Source organism: Hippocampus guttulatus, chromosome 14, assembly GCF_054856545.1.
Source record: "Hippocampus guttulatus isolate MCC_2025c chromosome 14, RoL_Hgut_1.0, whole genome shotgun sequence".
NCBI classification, from domain to species: Eukaryota; Metazoa; Chordata; class Actinopteri; order Syngnathiformes; family Syngnathidae; genus Hippocampus; species Hippocampus guttulatus.
The window spans coordinates 14,470,100-14,492,064 of NC_141274.1; the positions used below are offsets into that span (position 1 = coordinate 14,470,100).

Consider the following 21,965-nt stretch of genomic DNA (forward strand, 5'->3'; position numbering starts at 1 on the left):
TTTGAGCTAAGTGCCTCATCGCGCTCATTCACAGATGATCTTTTCATTTCGGCAAATCGGCAATCATGTGATGGGTTCACGCTGGAGAGCTGCTTTAGTGGTATAATTGTCGGAAGGCCGTGTTTAATGGTCTGACAAAACGACATGCGTTTCAAAGTCGGCTGTCAGTCAGCTCGATCCCCATTCAGCCGCCGCAAATGCTTTTCAAGCACCGCACTTAGTACTCCATGTACTTGTCCATAAGTGATCCTGTTCGCTCCTCCAACTGGAGCGTGTACGACTACTACCGGGGGACGTTGTCATTTTAGTGCGACAAATATGTGAGCCCATGCTTTGCCTTGTAGTTAATTTGGAAAGGGAATAAACAAGACACATAAAATCATGTGCATTTAACTATTTACAATACAAATAGTGCTACTTACGATGGGGCCTGGGGCACCCTGGGGACCCTCTCCTCCCTTTAAGCCAGCTGGACCCTGAGAACACAGAGAGGAGATGTTGGCATCAAAAAAAGGAAGAAAAAAAAGACTGAAGAATCCATTACAAAAAAAGATGCAGGAAGTCAGCCATTTTGGTTTGAAACAGGCATTTAGGGTCATTTGGCCATTTCCAGATGCCCCTCAAAAAATCATTATAGAGGTTTTGTCTACTACTTTAGGTGATGTTAAATGTAGGTGAGGCCCCATGAAATTTGGTGCAGATGCCTATCATGAGAACATAGACTATTTCATACAGACTATAAAAAGCCGAAAAATATAAAAGCCTGAAAATCGAAAGAGACAGCAAGTCTGCTGCTTTGGTTTGAAGTGGCAAATTTTCGGTTAAGTTTGGGAAAAATTTACATCTGGTAGTCTAAATTCAGACCCTGAAGCCAGATTCGGTGTTCCTTCAAAGACCCCGGAGATCTTCACGATTGCAACCACATGGGAGTTGGGAGATGCCAAATTACGAAACGTTTTTGCTTTCGTCATTGCGCGTTGGCAGAGCGTGGCGGCGAAATTTAACGACTCGTTCCAAAACCCTTAAGCGCTCGACTTAATGTACTTTGTATCGGGTCAAGGAATAAGGACATCGAAGTCTGGGTCCATCTATTTCGGGGATGGCTGTGATGTATTTTGCTTCTTGGCTCCACGTGCAAGTGCTATCTGTGTATTCCTGTGCTGAGTCACCACTGCATACGGGGAAAAGGCTGCTTCCCAGACGCAATAAAGGGATTTCATTATCGTAACTCATTCGTGGGCCTCCGACAGCACCAGCGGGCATGGAGGATGCCGAGCGAGCAGAAGATTCCACACACACACACACACACACACAACAAAAAAAATGATTGCCTGGCTCTCCCTTGGATTCTGAAAGTATATACTGTATCTGTATGTGTGTGATCATAATACTTTGGTTACCTTATATAACGCCACTAGAGGCACATCGTTCTCTAACTACAACCCATAATAATAGACATATCGTGAAGACGAAACATTTTTTTCCTCTTGTATGGTGATTAAGAATGTTATAAGAAACAATTGATGTACTCCTTCAAAGTTTGCCATTCAAGAGTGTTTTGCTATTTTAAAATTTTGCATATATTGTACGACTGTTCAAAAAAGGAAATGAAGTCTGTGTTTTTTTTGTCAGTGAATGTTGCTTACCATGGCGCCTGGAAGACCTCTCGCTCCCTGGAAGCCCCGCAGACCTGCAGGACCTGGCTTACCGCCGGGCCCCTGAGGACCAGGATCTCCCTGCAGAGAGACAGACAATCTATTGAGTGACAGCCCGGTGAACACATGCGACACTTGGATGCAATGGTTTTAGACTACTAGCACGTTATAAAAATGCTCTTCATCTTGAAATATACCGCAACATATGAATAATAATTGCAAATTGGGGATTTAAACTGTCTTTTTTAATAAGGTGTTTGACTTCAAACAATAATTGTAAAGATGATGGTTGTATATCTCTAGCAAATTTAACCTGCAGTAGATTCATTCAACAGTGCCAAAAATGTCCGGGGGGAAAAATATGAATGGCATAAAATGTCTGTAGATCTCTTAAAGTTTCATTGTGACAATCCACATAAAATACTTTTCGTGATAACAAGAGTGCTCGTTTACCTTTCCGCCCTCCTTTCCAGCAGCACCTGGCAAACCTTGCTCTCCAGGTGGGCCTGGGGAACCTGGGTGTCCTCGCTCTCCACTAGGTCCAGTCTCTCCGGTTGGACCCTGACAGCAAACAGCAAAGTTTCTCAATTATTATCAATATACTTTTTTGTTGTTGTTGTTAACCTTTCCTTCTACTTTTTCCTAATGGAATGCATCTGCTACTTGTGCATATCTTGACATAAGCGCCGCACAACAAGAACCTACTTGAGGTCCAACCACGCCTCCAGGTCCTGGTGGTCCGGTCTTTCCTTGGAAGCCCTGAAAGGAAAAGTATCAGCTCAATTTTATCCAAAGTCATCAGGGTAGATTGTTAGCTTTGCTGGTTAAATCGGCCTCATGCAAAGAGCAGACAAGATACGTGTTACACAAACTAATCAACCGTCCGCGTAACTTCAACAGTCTGCACTTATCTGGATTGATTTTATTTTGCTTGTTTGAAAGGCAACAACGATGAAAAACTCCCGACTTCAAAACCATCATGCTAGATTGTTATCTTAGCTGGCTAACTAGATAGAAGATTGTGATGGGCCAGTCAGCATTTTCAGGGATGTAGTTTAGCGAAAGGTGGATTGGGAGTTCAAGGGGGATTAAGATTAACACTGACCGTCTCTCCTCTCTGTCCTGGGTGACCTGGCAGCCCGTCTTTTCCTGGGGGGCCCTACAGGTAGTGTGGAAGGGCAAATAGACAGCATCATTAAAAAATGTATATATTAATACTAATATTGTGATCACAATTACTTACATTGGGTCCCTTTGGTCCGGGGAAGCCGACAGGTCCTTGTGGTCCTTGAGGACCCTTTAATGAGAAGAAATGGTCAGTAAATTGAAATACAGTTTCATGATGTCTTTTTTTTTTTTAATCCGTCCATCCAATTATGATATAATAATCCATTTATTGAAATGTGAAAACGAATACAAGTTAAAAAAAGAAAGTATCTGGAAAAAATAGATGTTGATTTCAGTGGATTCTTTGATGGGGGTAGGGGATTAGGCCCATCCATGTAAAAAAGAGGATCGGGTCGCTAAAAAAAAATTGCAAAAAGGTGAATCTGTGAATCCCGAAATGCTAATACGCAAGTATCCAATGTACCGTGTATTGGATCGCAAATTTTAAAAAAAGAATTAAAAGAAAGAAGCAAAGCCACCATTATCAACATACACTTGATATACAGGATATTTGAGTGCAGTATCTTTATCACTTTCAGTAGTGAGGCAATAGGAGAATAATTTCCCACAGGCATACCTTGTGGACAAACATATGAAACAAACAAAAAAAAATAATAATAAAAAATGACAGCCATCCAAATGAAACACTAACCCTCTCTCCGGGTGGTCCTGAAGGCCCATCACTGCCGGAGGTGCCCTGAGGGAGGACAAAAAGATAACACCCAATTTCAGCTTTCGCAGTTCAAGGTCACATTCAGACCTCACGTAATTCATACATGAATTGGCTTATCACCTTTGCTCCTGGTTTTCCTGTAGGTCCTCTGGCACCACGCCCACCGCGTGGACCCTACACAAACATGCGCACACACACACACACACACACATTCTGTTGTCATCGAAGTAACTAAATATTGTCCTGAAAATACGTAGGCAATGAATGCACCGTGTCCCCCAACCAATTTTACCCCCCCCCCCCCTCCCCAATCAATACACCACTGTCATTGTTGTTTGAAGCAACATAAATCATTCATGATTATTCAGATGCATGAAATTGCCTACCGTTGGGCCGCGTTGGCCTCGAGGTCCGGATTTGCCAGCAACTCCCTGACAGAAACAATAAACAACACCAAAACAAGCTTCAAATTAGGGGCAAGTGCAAATAAATTTGAATGACTTTGCACAAGAGAATATGAGCATCTCTAAACAAACAAACGGTCAAGGTGTTCAATATGAATATCACATATCCCACTGGCAATTTGTGGGGAACAAAGCTAAATTAAAGTGGGGAAAAACATTGTTAAAAATAAATAATTGCAAAATGCAATTCAAATGTGAAATAAAGTGGTTGACAGAATCTATCATCAATAATTATTTTCAACATTGGAAGGGCTGTTAGCTGGGCTTTCCTTGAATATAAAACAAAACTGACCCTTGTGCCTTTCTCGCCATTGGATCCGGCGAAACCGAGGAAGCCATTGGAGCCCTGCGAGAAAAACACAAAGAGCAAATTCGAAAGCAGCACAGGTAAAAATTCCAAAAAATAAAATAAAATAAATTAACAATGAAAACAAAACAAATACAGGGTCTACCCACATTCTTGCTGCTGTACGCTGTAAATTTCCCCAGTGTGGGACAAATAAAGGATATCTTAATCTTAAATTTAAATCAAAATTTGTTGAAATGTTTTACAAATAATTGTAACATTTAAAAATACAATAAATTAAGGAATACAAGAAGTAAAAATAAAAGTACAGATATGAAAATTAAGACAAGATGCTAAATTAATTTATAAAAAAAATCTTTGATTAAGGAATAAATGTAGCTAGTTTTCCTAAAAAAAAAAACATTCAAAATGTAAAAAAAACTTGCTACCGGTAATTGGAGTGCAAGAAAAGTACGTTTCAAGTCTTCATTCTCTCACAATTAGTGAAAAACTAACTGTATGTCTGTCAAAACCTCATTTCTAGCCAGTCAGGTTTACATTATGAAATTATGAAGTGCATGTCAGTTTTCCACATACTTTGGAACCTTGTCTTCCAGGGTATCCGGGCAAACCGGGCACTCCAAGCTTTCCCTAAACAACAGAGGAAATCACAAATCTTTCAAACAAAGTCGTCTTCAATTTGGACTTCACTCTTGGCAGCTGATCGGTTGCTTTACCTTCTCTCCAGCTGGACCGATGGGACCGGAATCTCCGTTGGGTCCCGATGTGCCCTTGGGGCCCTCAGGTCCGTCTTCTCCGCGGGGTCCTGTTACACCCCCCTCACCCTGGATGTCCCCCCAAACAAACACTTCTTAATGTTTGATTTAATTTTTAGCTTTGAGATGTCCTGCTGAAAACTTTTGGAAAAAAAATTACCTTGTCGCCCTTGAGACCCATATCGCCTTTGAAGCCAGGGAACCCATCTTCTCCCTATATGGAATTAAATGCATGAATATGTTGATGATACTCTATAGTATGTAAAACAGCACATTCCAGGAACACAAGAAGAATGTGTGTTTGCCGACAGTGCCCCCAGTGGCAATTTGGATTAAAGCAGATAAACACGTGAGTGTTCTCATCTGCGTTCTGCGTTACTCTATTGCCATCTGGTGTTATGAAAGAAAAGTGCAGCATCGTGGGTCTGAAACTAATGGAAATACAGTACTGTATACTAGAGTTAGTGGGAATTGTCACTTTCAGTATAGAAAAGGTAAAACGTTGTGAGGAAAAATACATATAATATGAATTCAAAATCTAATAAGTCAATGGTGATGCTTAAAATGAATGATGAAATGAAGCAATTTCTGAAAAAATATGAATAATCCCTTCCACCCTGCCAGATATGTAATTAAAAAAACAAACATTTTCACAATGAACTGTAAAGTTGAGGTATTTCTTGGCAAAGCAGTACTGTATGTAACCGCCCAGTAAATCTTGGTGCTTGCATTGGAGAGACTCAAACACACAAGGTGGCCAAATCCATTCAAACAATCAATTCCCCAAACTTTTCCTTTGTTCAAATGTGTGGTTGGGGCCTTCCAAAAAAGTGCTTCCCCTTCCTCGTGATTCGTGGTTGTCTACACAATCAATCTTTGCCAATATCAGAACTGCTTTTTTTGGAAGACATAAAATGTATGTTTACCTTCTCTCCTTTGCCACCTTTCAGGCCTCGGATTCCCTCTGCCCCCTGGGGAAAACCGCAAATCAAGTTAGATCTTAACTTAGGGGATATTTGTCAGTTTTGTCCAAATTGTGATGCGCGCTCACCTTGACGCCACGAGGTCCGGGGTAGCCGATGGATCCCATTGGTCCGGGGAAACCCTGAGGACGAGGAAAAAGTGTTATTTATTTGAGTTTATTTGATACGTTTCCATTGATTTCCCAGAAGTATGTAACAAGTTACACATGTGGAAAAGACTGACAAGAATCTGAACTCAATTATACACAGTGAACAAGTCAGGTGAAATGCTCTCATATTTAGGTCACGCAAAATGTGTTCCATACACCGTGCATCATAGGGACAAGTTGGGCAGTCGGCCACAACATCCACTAGATGGCAGCGTGATTAAAAAAAAGCCTGTTATTTTTAGCAGCAATAAATTCAGTGCTATTTTTTATTTATTTTTTGGTCACTGACCACTCTCTGGCTGTCCCCTTTCCAGCTCTGTGGGGGCTGAGGAATTCTCCGTCAACCAAACAGCCAAGAGAGCTTGACTGTGCTGTGAAATGATTGTATTGCCTCATGTATTCTGCCTAGTAACAAGTGACTCCGGAAAGCATCCAAGTAATTCTGTCAATACAAGTTGCTTGCCAGCTGACGTAGGCCATTATTTTAAGAGGCTGACATTATATATTTAAAATATTATATTTTGAAAAATCTGATGAATGAATGACAAAATACAAGCATATGTAAAAACAACAATAAAAAACATGTACATACTGTACATATATACACATAAACATATACATACACACACACACACACACACACACGTATATATATGAAAAACAACCACGGTACTTAATTAATCTTAATTCAATTGTCACGGTCCAAAGGCCAACTACCACACAACACTTACAGCTGCGCCTTTCTCGCCTGGAGGACCCTCTTTACCAGGGTGACCCTAAAAAAACAAACAAACAAAACACTTCCTTAGCTGAATATAATATTATTCGTTGCCATTTTGTACAGATTGAGGAGGGACTTTACTTACAGGAGGCCCATCAGCACCAGCAAGACCGGCCAAACCCTGTTTTCCTTGAGGTCCCTACATTCATGTGATAGACAGAGAGCGAAGGCAGGAAGTTAAAAATACGGGAAAACCTTAAAATTCATCTTGGCATTTGTAAAATGACCCAATATTTTAGCAGAAAAAAACAAGGTCTGAAATGCTGCGTCACAAGCTGCAAGTTGATGCTATCATCTCCCAAGACTTCAGCGAGCTTTGACAGGATGGATTCGCTTTATTTTGTTTTTCTTTGGCTTTTTTTCGAGGCCTCTACAACAGAGTGCTGCCGAGAACAAAGAGGAAACGTGTGATAAACGATTATTAATTAATACATTGGTTAAAACTATTCTTCGGAAATGTTTGGGATTCACCGCTGGTCTGCCTATAGCAATGGTTCACGTTAGTTCCTGAAAATGCAAATTTTAGAGGTTCTACTTAGGTATTGTGTGTAATTCTATGGCTTTAACCTCAAAGTTGTGTAACGTGAGGCGTGCAGAGTCAGACGAATGCAACCACTTGAGGCTTTCTTCCGCGGCAGCACATCTGTTGGAGCGCTTTTAAGTGAAAATCAACTTTTGAGGCAGCAGGGAGGAGTACTCACTTTTTCACCGGGAGGCCCGATCGGACCTTGAGGCCCAATGAGACCCTGAAAAAGAAGGCGAGAGAGAGAGAGAGACAGAGTGGGTGTTACACACAACGTGCAAAAAAAAAGAGCACCTGTCAAGTCTGTTTCCCGTTTTAATTTGCTGATTTTTACCGCTTCATTGCTTCCACATTGGAAGTACTTTAGCAGTGTTTATTCAGACTCGCTCAGCCGGCCATGCAAATGGACTTTTATTATTATTTCCGCAAGTCGCTTGATTTCACTCTTGGGGCTTCTATCCGTGAAAAGAATAAGCATTTAGGAACATATTTGACTTTTTATTTTCCCTCCATCGAAAAAAAAGGCAAGCTCTCTTGTCCAGAAGCCACTATGACATTCCTTCTGCTCCTGGATGAACAGAAATGGAAAGGAAAAAAACGGTGTAAAATATCCATGTCTTGCATTTTAGATGTGTTTCTTTCTGATGTAAAGTAAACCTTTTGTTTGAATGTGCATTTTTCATGAAAATCAATTGAATTCTCTCACTCACGCATGATGTGTGAGGTCAATCTGACCCTGAGGACCTTTAATTATCCACAGGACTTGCCTTCTCATCTCTACATCTGAAATGATGCATTCCAAGGTTGCTTTTTTTTCTCAAGAGGATTAAAAAAATTGGATACTGACAAATGCAGGCTATGGTCGTTTCGTGAACGATTTCAAATTAGAACCATCATGTTATGTTGCATTTTTTTTTTAAGTTAGAGATTTCATCTTCTTTCCAAATATTTGCAGCTTGAATTAATAAAGAGCGCTAAACTTCTGCAAAACAACAGCAAAAAAAAAAAGTTGCTGCCTGAGTCCTGAGTGCTTGACAAATGACCCGTTGACAAATAAAGTCAAACACTCAAGGCTGTATGAAATGATCCGTTTTCATTATTTATCCTGATGTTTGATTTGACTGTTTTGCAACTGTTATAATGAATAAATACTGATATAATTATAGAGTTAAAACAAAAACGTGTGAATCTATTGGTTGACATAAATTTCATGAATTCTCTCGTTGAAGAATGTGATGTAAGACACTAAATATTGATTGAAAAAGTTCATTAAAAATACAACCAATATTTATGGAACTTTTCTGACACTTTTTGGATGATTAAAAAAAAAAAAAAAAGAGTCTCGGGTCAAAGAGACCCAGCGACATTATATTGCTATTCCTCCTGAGAAGGGACCCAAAGTCAACTCCTCGTGTGAATTTTGTCGGGCTGAAAAAAACAAAGGGGGAGGAGATAAGAGTGCAAAGTGTTCGCGCAGACGTCGGATGGGTAAAACAGACGTCTGAGGAGAAGAATAAAGAAAGAAGCGAGGGGAAGAATTTCAGGCATCGGAAGCCATCATGTTGAGTTAGAAAACAGAGCACGCAGATGCATGGACGAATAAATGGATGGAGGGAGGACTTACGTGAGGACCAGGCACACCCTGCTGTCCGGGAGGACCGGGCTCTCCTTGTACACCCTAGGACATCAGAAGAAGGACCTCGTTCATATTTTTATTTGACTGTGTTGTTTGCAAAACAAATTCGGGTTGTTGCTGTGACTTGTCCTATGAGGGTCACCAGAGTGAATGCGTTCGTTGAGGAATAACCTTACCAAACGCCTTTGAGGTTAAACCTAAAAGACAATATAGTACCGCCTTCGCTTTTCAGATGAAACAGACAACGTGTTAGGAAAAGACACTTTGGGTGACCGTAGGCATGTTTTTATGATTGCGAAAGACTTATTTTTCCTTGCTGTAAATCAAGGTCAGATGAGCTTGCAGTGTTGGAATAAACCCCAAAGACAATCCCGCCTTCACTTTTAAGACAAACTTGTAATAAACTATCGACACTTTGGACAATTGGCGCTTCCAACTTGCCAGAAAGCGTTTGTCAAAAGCCTTTTTAATGTTGCAAAATACTCAAAAGGCAAACCAGCAAGCACAATGACAGTGACTCGTGACCTCACAGAAAGACAAATAGACGTGACTTTTCTTGGATGACTTGGTGTTTAAACATCTTACATTTCACAATGAGGTGCCTAATAGGTACAGTGTGTGTTACTGTAACATCTGGGAGCGTAATACAATTTTGGTTTTTGTTTCTCCCTCCTTTCTGTCTTTAAATGTGTCACAAACCACACGCAGACAGAGAAAAACCCTCCCAGAGATGAAACTGCTTCACATGTTCTCAGCTTAATATAAACATGTCGTGACAACTTTGATGGAAAAGAAGGCTAACGAGGCGTCAGTGTAAGCCCTCTGTGAGGACAATGAGGCCTCATGGAGATTAAGCAAATAACACGTTGGCTTTATGAATATCTTCGTGTCAGTGACTCAGTGACCACACGTGGACTTGTTTAGGCTTCTTGACTAGTGACCCGACACCAATGCAGCTCGGTGAGACCCTCACAAAAGCGGACGTCATTCTCCTCCTCCTGACAGATCTTTTTGCACTTGGTAGTTTAAAAAAAAAAAGGTTTCCCAACAATTATACTACTCTGTAATATGAAAATTAACTATGACTTCTGTTATGACATATGATGATGAAGTGAACACTCTGATGGTCTTGACACAAGTAGCTCACTGCAATCCTTGGGTAAATACGACTAAAAATAAAAATCACACACACCGAGGAGAAAACAAAACATGGTCCTCACCATGTTTCCTTTGGGACCCGCTTGACCGTCAATTCCAGGAAGGCCCTGCAGGGAAAAGGTTGTGATAGATCAGAGCATTTCTCCAGAGAGCGATGGAAGCACGATGATACACTTATGTGCCATGTACGTACACGTTGTCCTGCAGGCCCCGCCGAACCTCTGGGGCCCAGCAAACCTCGAGGACCCTGTGTGGCGAAACAAGTGCACAATATTGAATAAGAGAGCAAAGAAGACTATGAGTCACATTGCATTGAGTAAAACTAGCAAAGAAAAAAACCCCAACTTGAGTATAATCGTATGAAGTAAAAAAAAACAGAGTGCATAAAATAGAAAAAAAGTGATGACAACAAAGAAAGAAAATGATGCACATAGAAAACCAAATAAACAATAACAGCGAGTAAGGAACATATGAATACAAGAACAACAACAAAAAAGTCAAGTCAATTTTAAAAAAAATCTCAAAGAAAAGAGCAAAGGAGTGAGGAACAAAAGCCTAAAAATAAAAACAAAGTTAAGGAAGGAAAGAAAGAAAGCAAGGAAAAGGAGAACAAACATGAATAAAAATTCCACGAAAACAATACGGAACCTGGACTAAACGAACAGACACGTAAATAAATCATTGTTCTTGGATACCCCATCTAAATTGAAACGTGCTGCGTTTACTGGCATCATAAAACTGTGGGAATTTGGAGCGCTCTGCAACTATTGTGCTCATAAATACCGACCTCGTGTGGTCATTATGGGTATCGCCCACTCCGTGAAGCCGGCTCAATTTGGAGACTTATAATCAAGTGTCTGCGCGTTCGTGTGCGTGCGTGTGCGTGAGCTGTCATCACACATACAATAAATATGAGCCTTTCTGCTCTCACACACAGTTTTTGGTTTTGATTCCCAAAACGGTGTGTTGGACAGATTGATTTGCTGCTGCGTGTCAGACTTATAGCGCCATATTTTCTTTTCAGAAGCCAATAAATCCACTTACGGCCTCTCCAGCCACACCTCTCTGTCCAACCTGGCCGTCTTCCCCCTGCGGAGGCAACGAGAGGGCTTACTGGCAAGAAAACACAAAGGGGGGGGGGGGGGGGGTAACGTTGGAATTGGAGGGGACGTGCTGACGACTCACTCTTGGCCCGTCTTCTCCTGGAGGTCCTGGAGGCCCCGTCGGACCATGCTCCCCCTGGAGAAAAGAGGTATCAAAGAGAAGTTAGCGAAGCAAAGTAGGGTTGGGGTTTGCAGGCTCACAAGGAAAAAAGACGATGACTCGGCAATTACGAAACGATGCAAAGACGTGACCACATTGGCTAGAATATGCTTCCCTGTATTTAAACGTCCCCTATACGTCCTTTAATTACGTCATATAGGATGGAATTGACGTTAGAAGATACTTCCGTGGTGATTTTTAAAGGACTCTTCCACAGCCGCCGCCCTTGCCTTTCTTTTTTTCTAAGAAATGGGGAGCATCAACCCCACAACATGTAATAATCGCGGGTAGAAATAATCCAGCAAAAAATAGTCATGCATGGGCACACGCGCAATGTAATACAATATACGATAATACGATATTGATCATTCATTTGATTGATTATTAACGCTAACCACCTCTTTTACGATTAGAAATAATCCAAGCAGGCACGCCAAATGACAAATTGATTGCTCATCTCACCAGCTATTCATGACGAACGTCACCTTGTACAATAGAAATGAACACAGCTAGAAATGATCGTAAAGTAGTTCAAGAAGAAAGTGATACTCACCCGATGGCCCTTCTCTCCGGGGAGACCGGGAAGGCCGTCGAAACCTCGGTCACCCTGGAAAGACGGTGATGTCACGACAGGTGCAACAACGCCTACGATGATAAATCACGAGTGTATGCGTGAATGACGGTACCTTGGTCCCGGGCTCTCCTGGCATTCCTCGTGAACCGTCAGCTCCGTTACGACCCTAGAGCAGCAGACATATCGGAAATATGAGTCGACGCGGATGCCGGTGGAGAAGTCCTTTTGGACTTGTTTGGTCTCCATGTGGATAGAGTCATTGGTCTAAGCTTGACTCACTCGCTTTCCTGGCTTTCCCGGGGGACCAGTAGGACCCTGAAGACCTCTGGGGCCCTAAGAGACAAACAGATCATAAATATGACTGTGGTTCATCTTGTCTACTTCCAGAAAAAAAATACCGGTACCCCAAATCAAGATATTTGCTGGTTCAAGGAAGTCAACCAGACGGACTTTTGGGAGACTTTGAAATCCATTTTGATCAAGTTTAAAACGTTGATCAAATTTCAGAATTATTAGGGCAAATCAAATGGTTTTTTTTTTAAATGGAAGGGTTTTTTTTTTGCCTACTAATGGAATTTTTAGGACTTTTTTTTTATGACACTGGGAATAAACGTCAGAAATTTGACGACTTCCTTCAGCCCACTTCACAACTTTTTAGAGTACTGCAATCAAATTCAAGTCCGTGGACCTCCTGCCTACAAACGATTTTTGCCTCTAGAGAATGAAATAGATGAAGTGAAGACAAGCACGTGCATCCCACTGCACATTGCTATTTTATAGGAGCATCTGGGAAATCAAAGAAAAATCCTCGCTTCCGTAGCTGTCCAAAAACAACTTCTCACCTGTGGTCCGTTATCTCCACTGTCCCCTTTAAGACCGGGAGCTCCAGGACTGCCCTGTTAGAAAATCCAATTTTTATGAGTGAAAACGTTTTGCAGACGCTGGACAAGAACCGAACATAATGGAATGCAGTAAATCAGTTCCTGAATCAGTCGCTGACAATGTAAAATAGAAAGAAACGGTTCTGAGTGTGAGACGCAGTTGGACCGCGACTAAAACCAGAGATGACCGCATGACCTCAACCGCCCTTTGACCTTCGCATGTATGGGTGTGTGATGATATACGTGCGGCAAGGGTGTGCTCATGATCTCATGTGCGGTGTGGGATGATCAGACAAGCATGCGGATTCACAGTGCAACGTGCTTTGAAGAGGGACTCACCACAGGACCGGACCTTCCCGCCAAGCCCGCTGGCCCTGGAGGACCTCTCATGGCCAGCTGGAGGAGGGAGACAGGGGGTGGGGGGTGGGGGACAATCAAAGAGACACGTGAAACCACTGCTCACCCACACGGCACTTGGGCGCAGAATGGCGGACTTTCTCACAGAATTGTGTTTATGTAGCCTATAAGGAAACCTTTGATGTAAATGAATGGATCCTACTTAAATCCTTCGCGGTATACGGCTTGACTACACAGCAGATGTGGCATCAACCAAGATTTGGCCTTTGTGCAAACATCTCCACAAGTGTGGATTTATGACATACACAATACGTATATAATGTCCAGAAAAGGAACACGGGAGGACCTACCCGAGGCACGGTAGACGTGACGTCTGTTCATTTGAATGAAAGCGCCCAACTGAAGAAAGTTTGCGAGGAGTTGTTTAGAAAATCCTTAACTCAGTAGCGTCCATAAAAATAAAAAAAAACAAGGATGGCAAACTACCAGCATGGCCAACGTGGCATCTGTAAAGCTGATTTTGGTCTGATCGTGCGCCGGGAGCCGGACGTCAAATTTGAATGGTAATTATATTACAAAATCAGCTGAGCAGTGTCCAGAAAAGAAGATAGGCAGTCAGACCAAAGTGTCAGTCAGACACGTCATTTGCAAAGCTGTGAAGTTTATATGGGCGCACCCTGCTGAAAAAAGTTCGTAAGCATTTGAACAGAAAGGTTTGAGCGTGACTTTATTGCTTTGACTTCATACGCCACCCCCGCCACTTCCTGATCAATGTCTGGTATCCTCTGCAGTTGAGTAAATAAAGGCTTCCTGGCCACGGCATGAGTCACTAGCTGGCCACTACACAACTCGTCACCAGCATGTGTCTGAAAATAATTCAAATGAGGCTAAAAATGTACAGAGCGGACCTATTTTTTTCTGAGTGCATTTGTTCCAAAGCCAAGAACGTGTGGAACATTTGTAGCCTAATGACCTAAAAATGAGCTAATTTGCTCAGCGAAGCAATCCGTGACCTACTCTGCACTCACAAGGCAATGTTAATGCCTTTGTTTGGCTTTCAGGTGTGGAGAATAATTCTTTTTAAATGTGTCTGGTGCTGGGAACAAACAAGAAAAACGGAAAAACAAAGTGCTTTGACTTGAAAATGAGTTTTGGCTTGCCCTCCAATGGTGCAAAGAGGATGTTTGCGCTCGACTTAATAAACTCCATGTATCGTAAGCGTTGCACTCATACCTCTGGAGTGCAGTACCACTCAATTTTCTTTCTGCATGCCAATTCATGAGGCACGTCCAGACAATGCAAAAGACCGAGTAATGCTCTTGGCTTTCATAAATGAGATTGAGGGTGTGGTTTTAAAGGTCACATTGAACTGTACTGGGTTTTGCTTTTCGGCCATTTGATGCAAATTAGCATAAAAAGTGAGCGCTGCAAGTGGCAAAGATGTGGCATTTGTAAAGCTGTAACTAACCATTGTGTTCAAAGAGAAATTGCTGCAATATTTCGCCGCAAAACCGGCGAAACATTTTAACACTGGCTCTCCAGGGCAATTCGAGAATACACCTGCTGTCCATCAGACAAGGTGGCAACTGTAAAGCTGACATTCAGGTTGCGTGTAAGAAGATAGTGCCATGTAAAAAAGATGAGCCAGCCTCAACGAGGGGATGTGGACTTAAAGTACTTGTGGAACTGCTCTCTTGTTTTAAATGCATAACTGAAGAACAGACACATGACTTACCCTGGCCTGGGAAAGGATGGCCTGAGCCTGAGCCTCTTGTGCTGACACCACGGGTCCCTTGTGTGCTTCGCCGCCTGCTCGGAACTGTCGATCAAAACGAAAAAGCAATTCAGATCACAGAGCCTCTATCGACAAATTTAATGGAGTGCATGACAAAAACGGAAAATGCAGATTGGGTAGCAGCCCCACTGTGCCAGTGTGTGAAGTGGTAGAACTTACTGGAAGCATCAGAATGGTACCTGCAGGCCCTGGGACTCCGTCCGAACCCGGAATTCCAGGTCGTCCTGGAAAACCCTGTGGAATGAAAGTGAGCATCAAAATGCGAATCGCAATTTAGAGTTGCCACAATGCCTATAATACCGACGTCTGATTAGGGCAAAATTAGGCAAATTCCCTAGTAGGAGTTTGTCTAAAATTTCATACCACTTGGCAGGAGATGATTTAAAAAAAAACCTTTCCAGGGGGCGCTACTGAGTGACTTTTGCAGGACCCCTAAAATACATGAAGTACATTCTTACCAAGATACAGTACAAGTGCTAACAAAAAAAAAAATCTGTGAAATTTTTTTGGGCCATGTTGAGCCCACCCAAAAGTGGAACGTATTCAATCCAATATTTTTTTTCCCTTTGATTTACAGCAGCAATAAAAAGTTTCCCAATGGGGTCAATTGGAAGGGACTAGAGTGCTCTTTGGTAACAACACGATGTTTGTGGATTAAGCGGCTTTTCCCAGTGTTTTTAAAGTCAATCACCCCATCAACTTGACAGATGCTGCACCCGCCCTCTCTGCCGCCTCTCAAAATAAATACCGGTAGTCAAATTAAAGTCTTTATAGGTAATGAAGCATCACGTTGCACGTTGCAGACTCCTTGCAAGAAAGGAGTCTGGGAAAAGGAGGACAAGTCTAGCTGTGCTGGATGTTGATTTAAGAGAGGCATTGAGGCTACTGTACATCTTAAAGAGAAACCAGATCAATTAGGCTGTCCAATATCTTGGAAAGTGACGTTAAAAGAGGCTTTATAGCGACAATAATGGTGACGCATGCAGACTAAGCGCTACGCCATGGAAAACCACATGGCTACAGGAAGGAGTCATGTCTAATCCTCCTGGGCAAGACAATTTTTCCCATGAGAGGAAGTGACAGGAGGGGAGGAAGTTTAGTTTTAAAACCCAGAGGGATCACCGCGGTATGGCAGTGAGGTCACTTTCTTTTCATTCACTTTTCCACTTTCCTTGTATGATTTTCTTTGTTACAAAAAAACAACTTTTTTCCTCAACTTGTCACAGGAGGAAATTAATGTTGATAAGAGTGGAAAAATGCATGTGAAATGTGCTGTGGGGATTCAACTCACCCTCGTACCAGGATCTCCAGGAGGTCCTGGGGGACCCTGCAGTCCTGGGGTACCCGGGACACCCTGAAAGAAACAGATGCATACTCTGAGTTCATGATATCCCAAAGCTCACCACAGGCGGTCCATCCAGCGCCGACGATACAACGTCCAAAAAAGACAGAAGCAAAGATGGCTTCAAAAAGACCTCAAAAGACACCCCCCCCCCCCACAGTCCTCATCACACTCCACCACTGACGCTCTTTCCATAAAATCACCCCCTCCTTTATCCTTCTTTTTAGCTGTTCTCCATGTGTGCAAGGCAGACAGGAGAGAATGTGATACTCACTGCCTGGCCGGGGGATCCTTGGGGTCCTTCTATAAGCATACCCTGAAGAAAAAAAAAAAAGCAAAAAGAGTAGATAATACAGTAGCGTTACAAATAACAGACGGCTGCTGCGGGTTTGAGGTCGAGGAGTTTACGTATTGCTACACGCAGTATTCATCGACGGTTATGTATGTGTGGTCAAGCATTTGGACTGGTTTCAATACAGATGGTACGGGAGGAGCTACCATTTCACTTAATATTAGGGTTATATAGCTTAGACTGTACGGAAAGAGTTACAGATATCACATATTTGCTGAAAAGTAGTCATATATAGTCATACAATCTTGACCATATGCAATAAAAACACAAACACATTCATTATTTGTTCACAAATTAGCAGCCACTTGGCAGTTTAGCTTTGGAACGGTTGATGTATTATAGTAGCAATGAGACCCAATGTTTATCTTTAAATGAGTCAAATGTTAGCAATAAATGGTTGGTAAACTGCTGGCTAGCACAAACAATCACAACTAAAATCAATGACATTAATTCATGATGTTCATTTTTAAAATGGATTTAGTCACTTGTTAGCTGTAGCAAGCTAGGTAGCTTGCAATGAAGCTGCCGGTGAACATCAAATCACCCAAAATCTACACTAGTGTGTCAGATGCTATCTTGAGCGAGGGATCAACTCACAAATATCTATTTCAGCCATTGCTGCATTCAAGCGAGGACATATGTCAGTTGATGTGCTAAAAGCTAGCAGGTAGGTTAATTGTCAGTGTACACCAAATGGCTTTTTACACTGCATTTAGCAGGGAGCAGCAAGTCATTGACCAACCTATTCATTGTGTACTGTATATCTTGCAAAGGTGCGACAACAGAACATATCAGGTGGATGCTGAAAATCTCGGGAGCAGTGTTGCTTTGACATCAGCAGATGCATCGAATCGGAGAGGGGCTGGCAGAGTACTTTCATAGTGCTAATAGTGAATAGACCAAGCAGCAGGAAACAAATCCATGCTACTTCCGCGAGGCCGTGAAGGAACCACTTCCAAATACGGGCAAGTTTGCACAGGAACACTGTCGTACCTGCGCCATGTCCCACGGTGAACACAAAGTGCATATACCGGTATATATATTGACATACAACTTACAGGTTCAATAACGGCAGGTTCTCCCTTCTCTCCTTTCTCTCCCAGGTAACTTTGACTTCCTCCCACCTGTGGACATGAGAAGAAGCCTTTTCTCAAACACGGCAATTCACATTTATTTTGGGAGATGGAGCGGGGACGTGAAAAGGCGAGACTGACAAGCAGCAGGAGATTGCGATAAAAGTGTGAAGAAAAATGCCACGGCGTGTTGACTACTGTTCATGAAGATTAAGGTAGCTCTCTGCTGCCTGCTCGGAAAAATAAACCTCAGGAATAATATAGGCAGAAGCTATAATTTGGACCCCTATTTAGTAAGACACTTACTAGACATTAAAAAAAACAAAATCATAAAAAAAACTTCAGGGGTGGTTACCTGACACTATCCATACAATGACTTCACATGAGAGGCATTACCAAAAGCCCCAAAAGGACAGTGTCCAGCAGCTTGCGAAAATCATGGAGGACTTCTGCGGTGTGCTGGGATAGTCTCCCGGAGAGCACTAATAGCACGTTGGCGATTAACCCCCGAGGTTAGTTACTTCCTGCCTTTGAGAAGCTTCATCTTACAGCCACTGCAAGAAGCCCTCGGTTAAACTACAGTAGACCTACTTAAGTTTAATCTACTTTGTAATATCGCTGATTGTATTGCCAACCGTGTATGATATCGTTTGCTTGATTCATTATCCACAGGATTGCAAGGCAGGGTTAGGGTTTGAAGTCACAGTTAGGGTTTTAAACATGAAGATGAGGCAGGGTGACGGTTAGGTCTAAATCTAAAAAAATGTCAAGTCTTCAGGACAGGACAGGGTTAGAAACTCAAGTCCGGGTTCATGTTTCAAATTAGACTTTCAAGAGACGGTAGGTGAATTATTGGTTAGGGTTTCAAAAAGGTTTAGTTTGGTTTCAAACAAGGATTTCAAGCTTGGGTTTCAAAAAGGGTTTGGGAAGAAAGGGTAAAGATTTCAAACATGGGTTTGGGTCAAGTGTATAATTTCAATATAAAATTTTCAAACAGGATTAGGGTTCTAAACAAGGGTTATGGTTTCAAATGAGACTTTCATCACAGGGTGAGGGTTTGAAATGAGGGTTTTTAACCAGGGTTAGGGTTTCAACCTACAGTTATGGTTTGAAGACAGGGTTGGGGTTTCAAATTAAAGGTTTCCAAAAAGAGTTAAGGTTACAAACGAATAAAAGTTTTAAATCAGGGTTTCAAGACAGAGTCCGAGTTTCAATAAAGGATACAAATTAAAAAACAAGAGTTTCAAACAGGTGTTTCGATTTCATTGCAGAGTTTTGGGACAGGCTTAGGTTACAAACAAGGATTAGGGTTTCAATCTAGAGTTTTGATGTTAATCTTTGGTTAAGACTTCAAAGTCAGCGCCCTGTTTCAAGTCCAGGTTTGTGTCATGGATGTGCGCGGTTGAGGTCCGAAAAGCAGGGAATCAAGACGGCGAGGCAGGATTGCACGCAAAATCGGGAATTCAAATTCAAAAGAACAAACAAGCCAAGCAATCAAAGTAAAGGTACGGTAAAGGACATGACTTGACTTGGGGGATGTGACAACTGAGAGCAAACACAATGAGACGACACAAAGGGAAAGCTACCAGGGAACTAAATACAGGCAAAGCGACGGCACAATTAGAAACACCTGAACAAGCGATTGAGGGAGCTGATTGGAAGACACAAGGGACCGGGTTGACGATGAGGAAAACCAGAGACGGCATGAACCGCAAGAAAACAAGATGTGACGTGAAACAAACCTAAAGACAAACCTCGACAAAAAAAACACAGTTTTTCGCCAGGGCTAACATTTCCAACAAGAAGAGATTTTACGGAAATATATTTGAAAATACCCAATGTGCATGAGCTTTAAAAGCACAGGACGTGGTGTAAGGCAAACAGATGAGTGGTGGTGGCATCAGCAGGGTGCACTGTCGAAACCGGAAAGGTCACTGGGCTGCAGAGTTCATGTCGCAGTGACAGAGAGGTTACCATCTGCAAAATCTTCAAAGATGTCTACGCTTCAAGCTACAACCCGACACCGTCCGAAAACAACAAACACCCGCGAGGTTCCCAACACGCATGCCTGATCACCGCCCCATCCCAACAGCCTTCATTGTCATCACTTACTCCGCTCTCCCTGAAGTCAGTTTCGGCCGCAACGCCGGGGCCAAAGTCCTCCTCGCCCATGGATTTCTTGGTGTCGGTTGGAGCGCCGTAGTCGCCGTAGTCGCTGTAGTCGTAGGGCGTCTCCTGGGTCTCCTCGCCTTCATTCAAGTCGTACTCCTTGAATTCATAGTTGTTGGTGCCGGCGTCCACGTTGTCGTTGGTGTCCACCGGGGCGACGGTTGCCGCCGCAGGAGTGGGGTCCGCCCCGACCTGTTCCACACCGGTGATGTAGTCGTCCACATTTTCCTCTTCATATGTCTGGGATGGATCCAGAAGGGGAGGTGAGGAAGGAGAAGACATGGACATTTAGTCGGCATGTTTATGATGAGTAGACCCACAAAACAGCCCAAAGAACCAAAAATTCCACAGATGTTTTGGTTTGAAATGGCCATCGTTTGGCCGTTTTTAGGATTCCACCCAAAATGAAATTGGCCGAGGGATTTTGCGCGACTTCACCAAATTTGAGCGCGACAACGTTTGCCACCGCGCCATAAAACAGAAACTCGAATAACTGCCAAGCATCAACATACGAAAGGACCAAAACTTGTTAATATACATCGAAAAGATTGTTTCCCGTTCTTTCTTAATGAGAAATTAACAGTGCTAAGGCCATTAGCAATTCCTTTGTCATTCTCACCCAGAACAGCACGAAAATTTTATGGGCCCACAAGTTTTGTGGATTTGTGATTGCTGGATCTACACCTTTTCTAGTACAGGTAGCAATTTTTTTTTCATCATAATTTTTTGTGGCCAACAGTTCAAACATAAAAATGAAGAATCAAAACTTTTCTCCCCGCTCCTAGAATTTTGCTTTTTTTTTTATGGATGTGTACACCCTCATTTGTATCAGCACATCATTTTTTGCATCACTCCTCCGTGAGGTTTTGTGGTCATCAGTTCACTTGGAAAAAAGTTTTTTTCACGGAAACTTCAACGGCAAAGGCATTGGATTTTTTTGTGCGAAAATCATATTCTATCTTCCTTGTCTGTTATCGACACAAAGTTTAACGCACCCCCCTCCCGCAAACTTTTGTGCTAATCAGTTACAGTGGAAAATATGTTGAATTGAAACTGTTCTAAGGATCCACACCCAATGGAAATTGTTCTTCCTTGGCCCAAAACGAACCGAAATTGGTGAAGCGGATTTTCCGCAATCTGACAAGTAGCACAAACTATTATTGCAATGTTGAATTTTTACACCAACACGCATCAGGCGGACAACGTGGCTCACGGAAAACAAATGGCCATATTGTTTTCATTTAACCCCCGAATGTTCCTCATTAGGTTGTTGTTTAGGTTTGTAATGATGAAGTACAAATTAAGGCTGCCAAATTCTGGATATGTCAGAAGCATGGAAAAGGGGAGGGATGATTTGTCTGTCTGCCTACCAGTTTTCCATCGGTTATGCTTCGCTGAATGACAACGATTTCCTGCTGCGGCCGTCTTTACAACGTCGTTTCTCGTGAGGGGAAAAAAACAGTAGCGTGTGCGGCTTTGATGATTTTGACCAAAATCAGGCTTTTCACCACCGTCACCGATCATTAAAATTTCTGAAATGTTTCGGATAGTGGATGCTAGCATCAAGGACAGCTGAATGCGGAATGCACATGTACGTTTTCAGGAATGTTTACAACCTGATGAGGCTACGCTCGAATTGGCGACTTACTCGACTTAGCCATCTTAACGATTTGACTCATTCTTACGCATTATATTAACATTTAAAACGTTTTAAATAAAAAATGTTTAAGAAATTACCTGGCCCGCCGTGGGAGTTTCAGGCTGACTTCCATCCACGATGCTGTAGTCGTAATCGGTGAAGTAGTCGCCATCTACAACGGTCTGAAATCAGAAGCACAAATTTACAACTAGGGCACAAAACTTTGTTGTTGTTGTTGTTTTTTTTTTTTAATTTTAAATAGCGAATGC

The 21,965-nt window shown here is 42.3% G+C and overlaps 1 protein-coding gene across 3 annotated transcripts in view; it reads right to left on the reverse strand.

Moving 5' to 3' along the window:
* Positions 1-21,965, reverse strand: part of LOC147195275 (collagen alpha-1(XI) chain-like) — a 164,993-nt gene that overhangs the window by 11,332 nt on the left and 131,696 nt on the right. For all 3 annotated transcript variants that reach the window (XM_086129704.1, XM_086129705.1, XM_086129706.1), the window contains 35 exons: positions 21,795-21,878; positions 20,001-20,297; positions 17,874-17,939; positions 16,738-16,779; positions 16,413-16,475; positions 15,281-15,355; positions 15,062-15,145; positions 13,309-13,365; positions 12,931-12,984; positions 12,368-12,421; positions 12,201-12,254; positions 12,068-12,121; positions 11,437-11,490; positions 11,296-11,340; positions 10,445-10,498; positions 10,314-10,358; positions 9,082-9,135; positions 7,636-7,680; positions 7,020-7,073; positions 6,885-6,929; positions 6,073-6,126; positions 5,948-5,992; positions 5,182-5,235; positions 4,983-5,090; positions 4,843-4,896; positions 4,252-4,305; positions 3,882-3,926; positions 3,616-3,669; positions 3,475-3,519; positions 2,899-2,952; positions 2,761-2,814; positions 2,361-2,414; positions 2,109-2,216; positions 1,647-1,736; positions 423-476 (listed from right to left, as the gene is read on the reverse strand). In XM_086129704.1, coding sequence (XP_085985830.1) covers positions 423-476; positions 1,647-1,736; positions 2,109-2,216; positions 2,361-2,414; positions 2,761-2,814; positions 2,899-2,952; positions 3,475-3,519; positions 3,616-3,669; positions 3,882-3,926; positions 4,252-4,305; positions 4,843-4,896; positions 4,983-5,090; positions 5,182-5,235; positions 5,948-5,992; positions 6,073-6,126; positions 6,885-6,929; positions 7,020-7,073; positions 7,636-7,680; positions 9,082-9,135; positions 10,314-10,358; positions 10,445-10,498; positions 11,296-11,340; positions 11,437-11,490; positions 12,068-12,121; positions 12,201-12,254; positions 12,368-12,421; positions 12,931-12,984; positions 13,309-13,365; positions 15,062-15,145; positions 15,281-15,355; positions 16,413-16,475; positions 16,738-16,779; positions 17,874-17,939; positions 20,001-20,297; positions 21,795-21,878 — 2,307 coding nt within the window. The remainder of the gene's footprint in view (positions 1-422; positions 477-1,646; positions 1,737-2,108; positions 2,217-2,360; positions 2,415-2,760; positions 2,815-2,898; positions 2,953-3,474; positions 3,520-3,615; positions 3,670-3,881; positions 3,927-4,251; positions 4,306-4,842; positions 4,897-4,982; positions 5,091-5,181; positions 5,236-5,947; positions 5,993-6,072; positions 6,127-6,884; positions 6,930-7,019; positions 7,074-7,635; positions 7,681-9,081; positions 9,136-10,313; positions 10,359-10,444; positions 10,499-11,295; positions 11,341-11,436; positions 11,491-12,067; positions 12,122-12,200; positions 12,255-12,367; positions 12,422-12,930; positions 12,985-13,308; positions 13,366-15,061; positions 15,146-15,280; positions 15,356-16,412; positions 16,476-16,737; positions 16,780-17,873; positions 17,940-20,000; positions 20,298-21,794; positions 21,879-21,965) is intronic.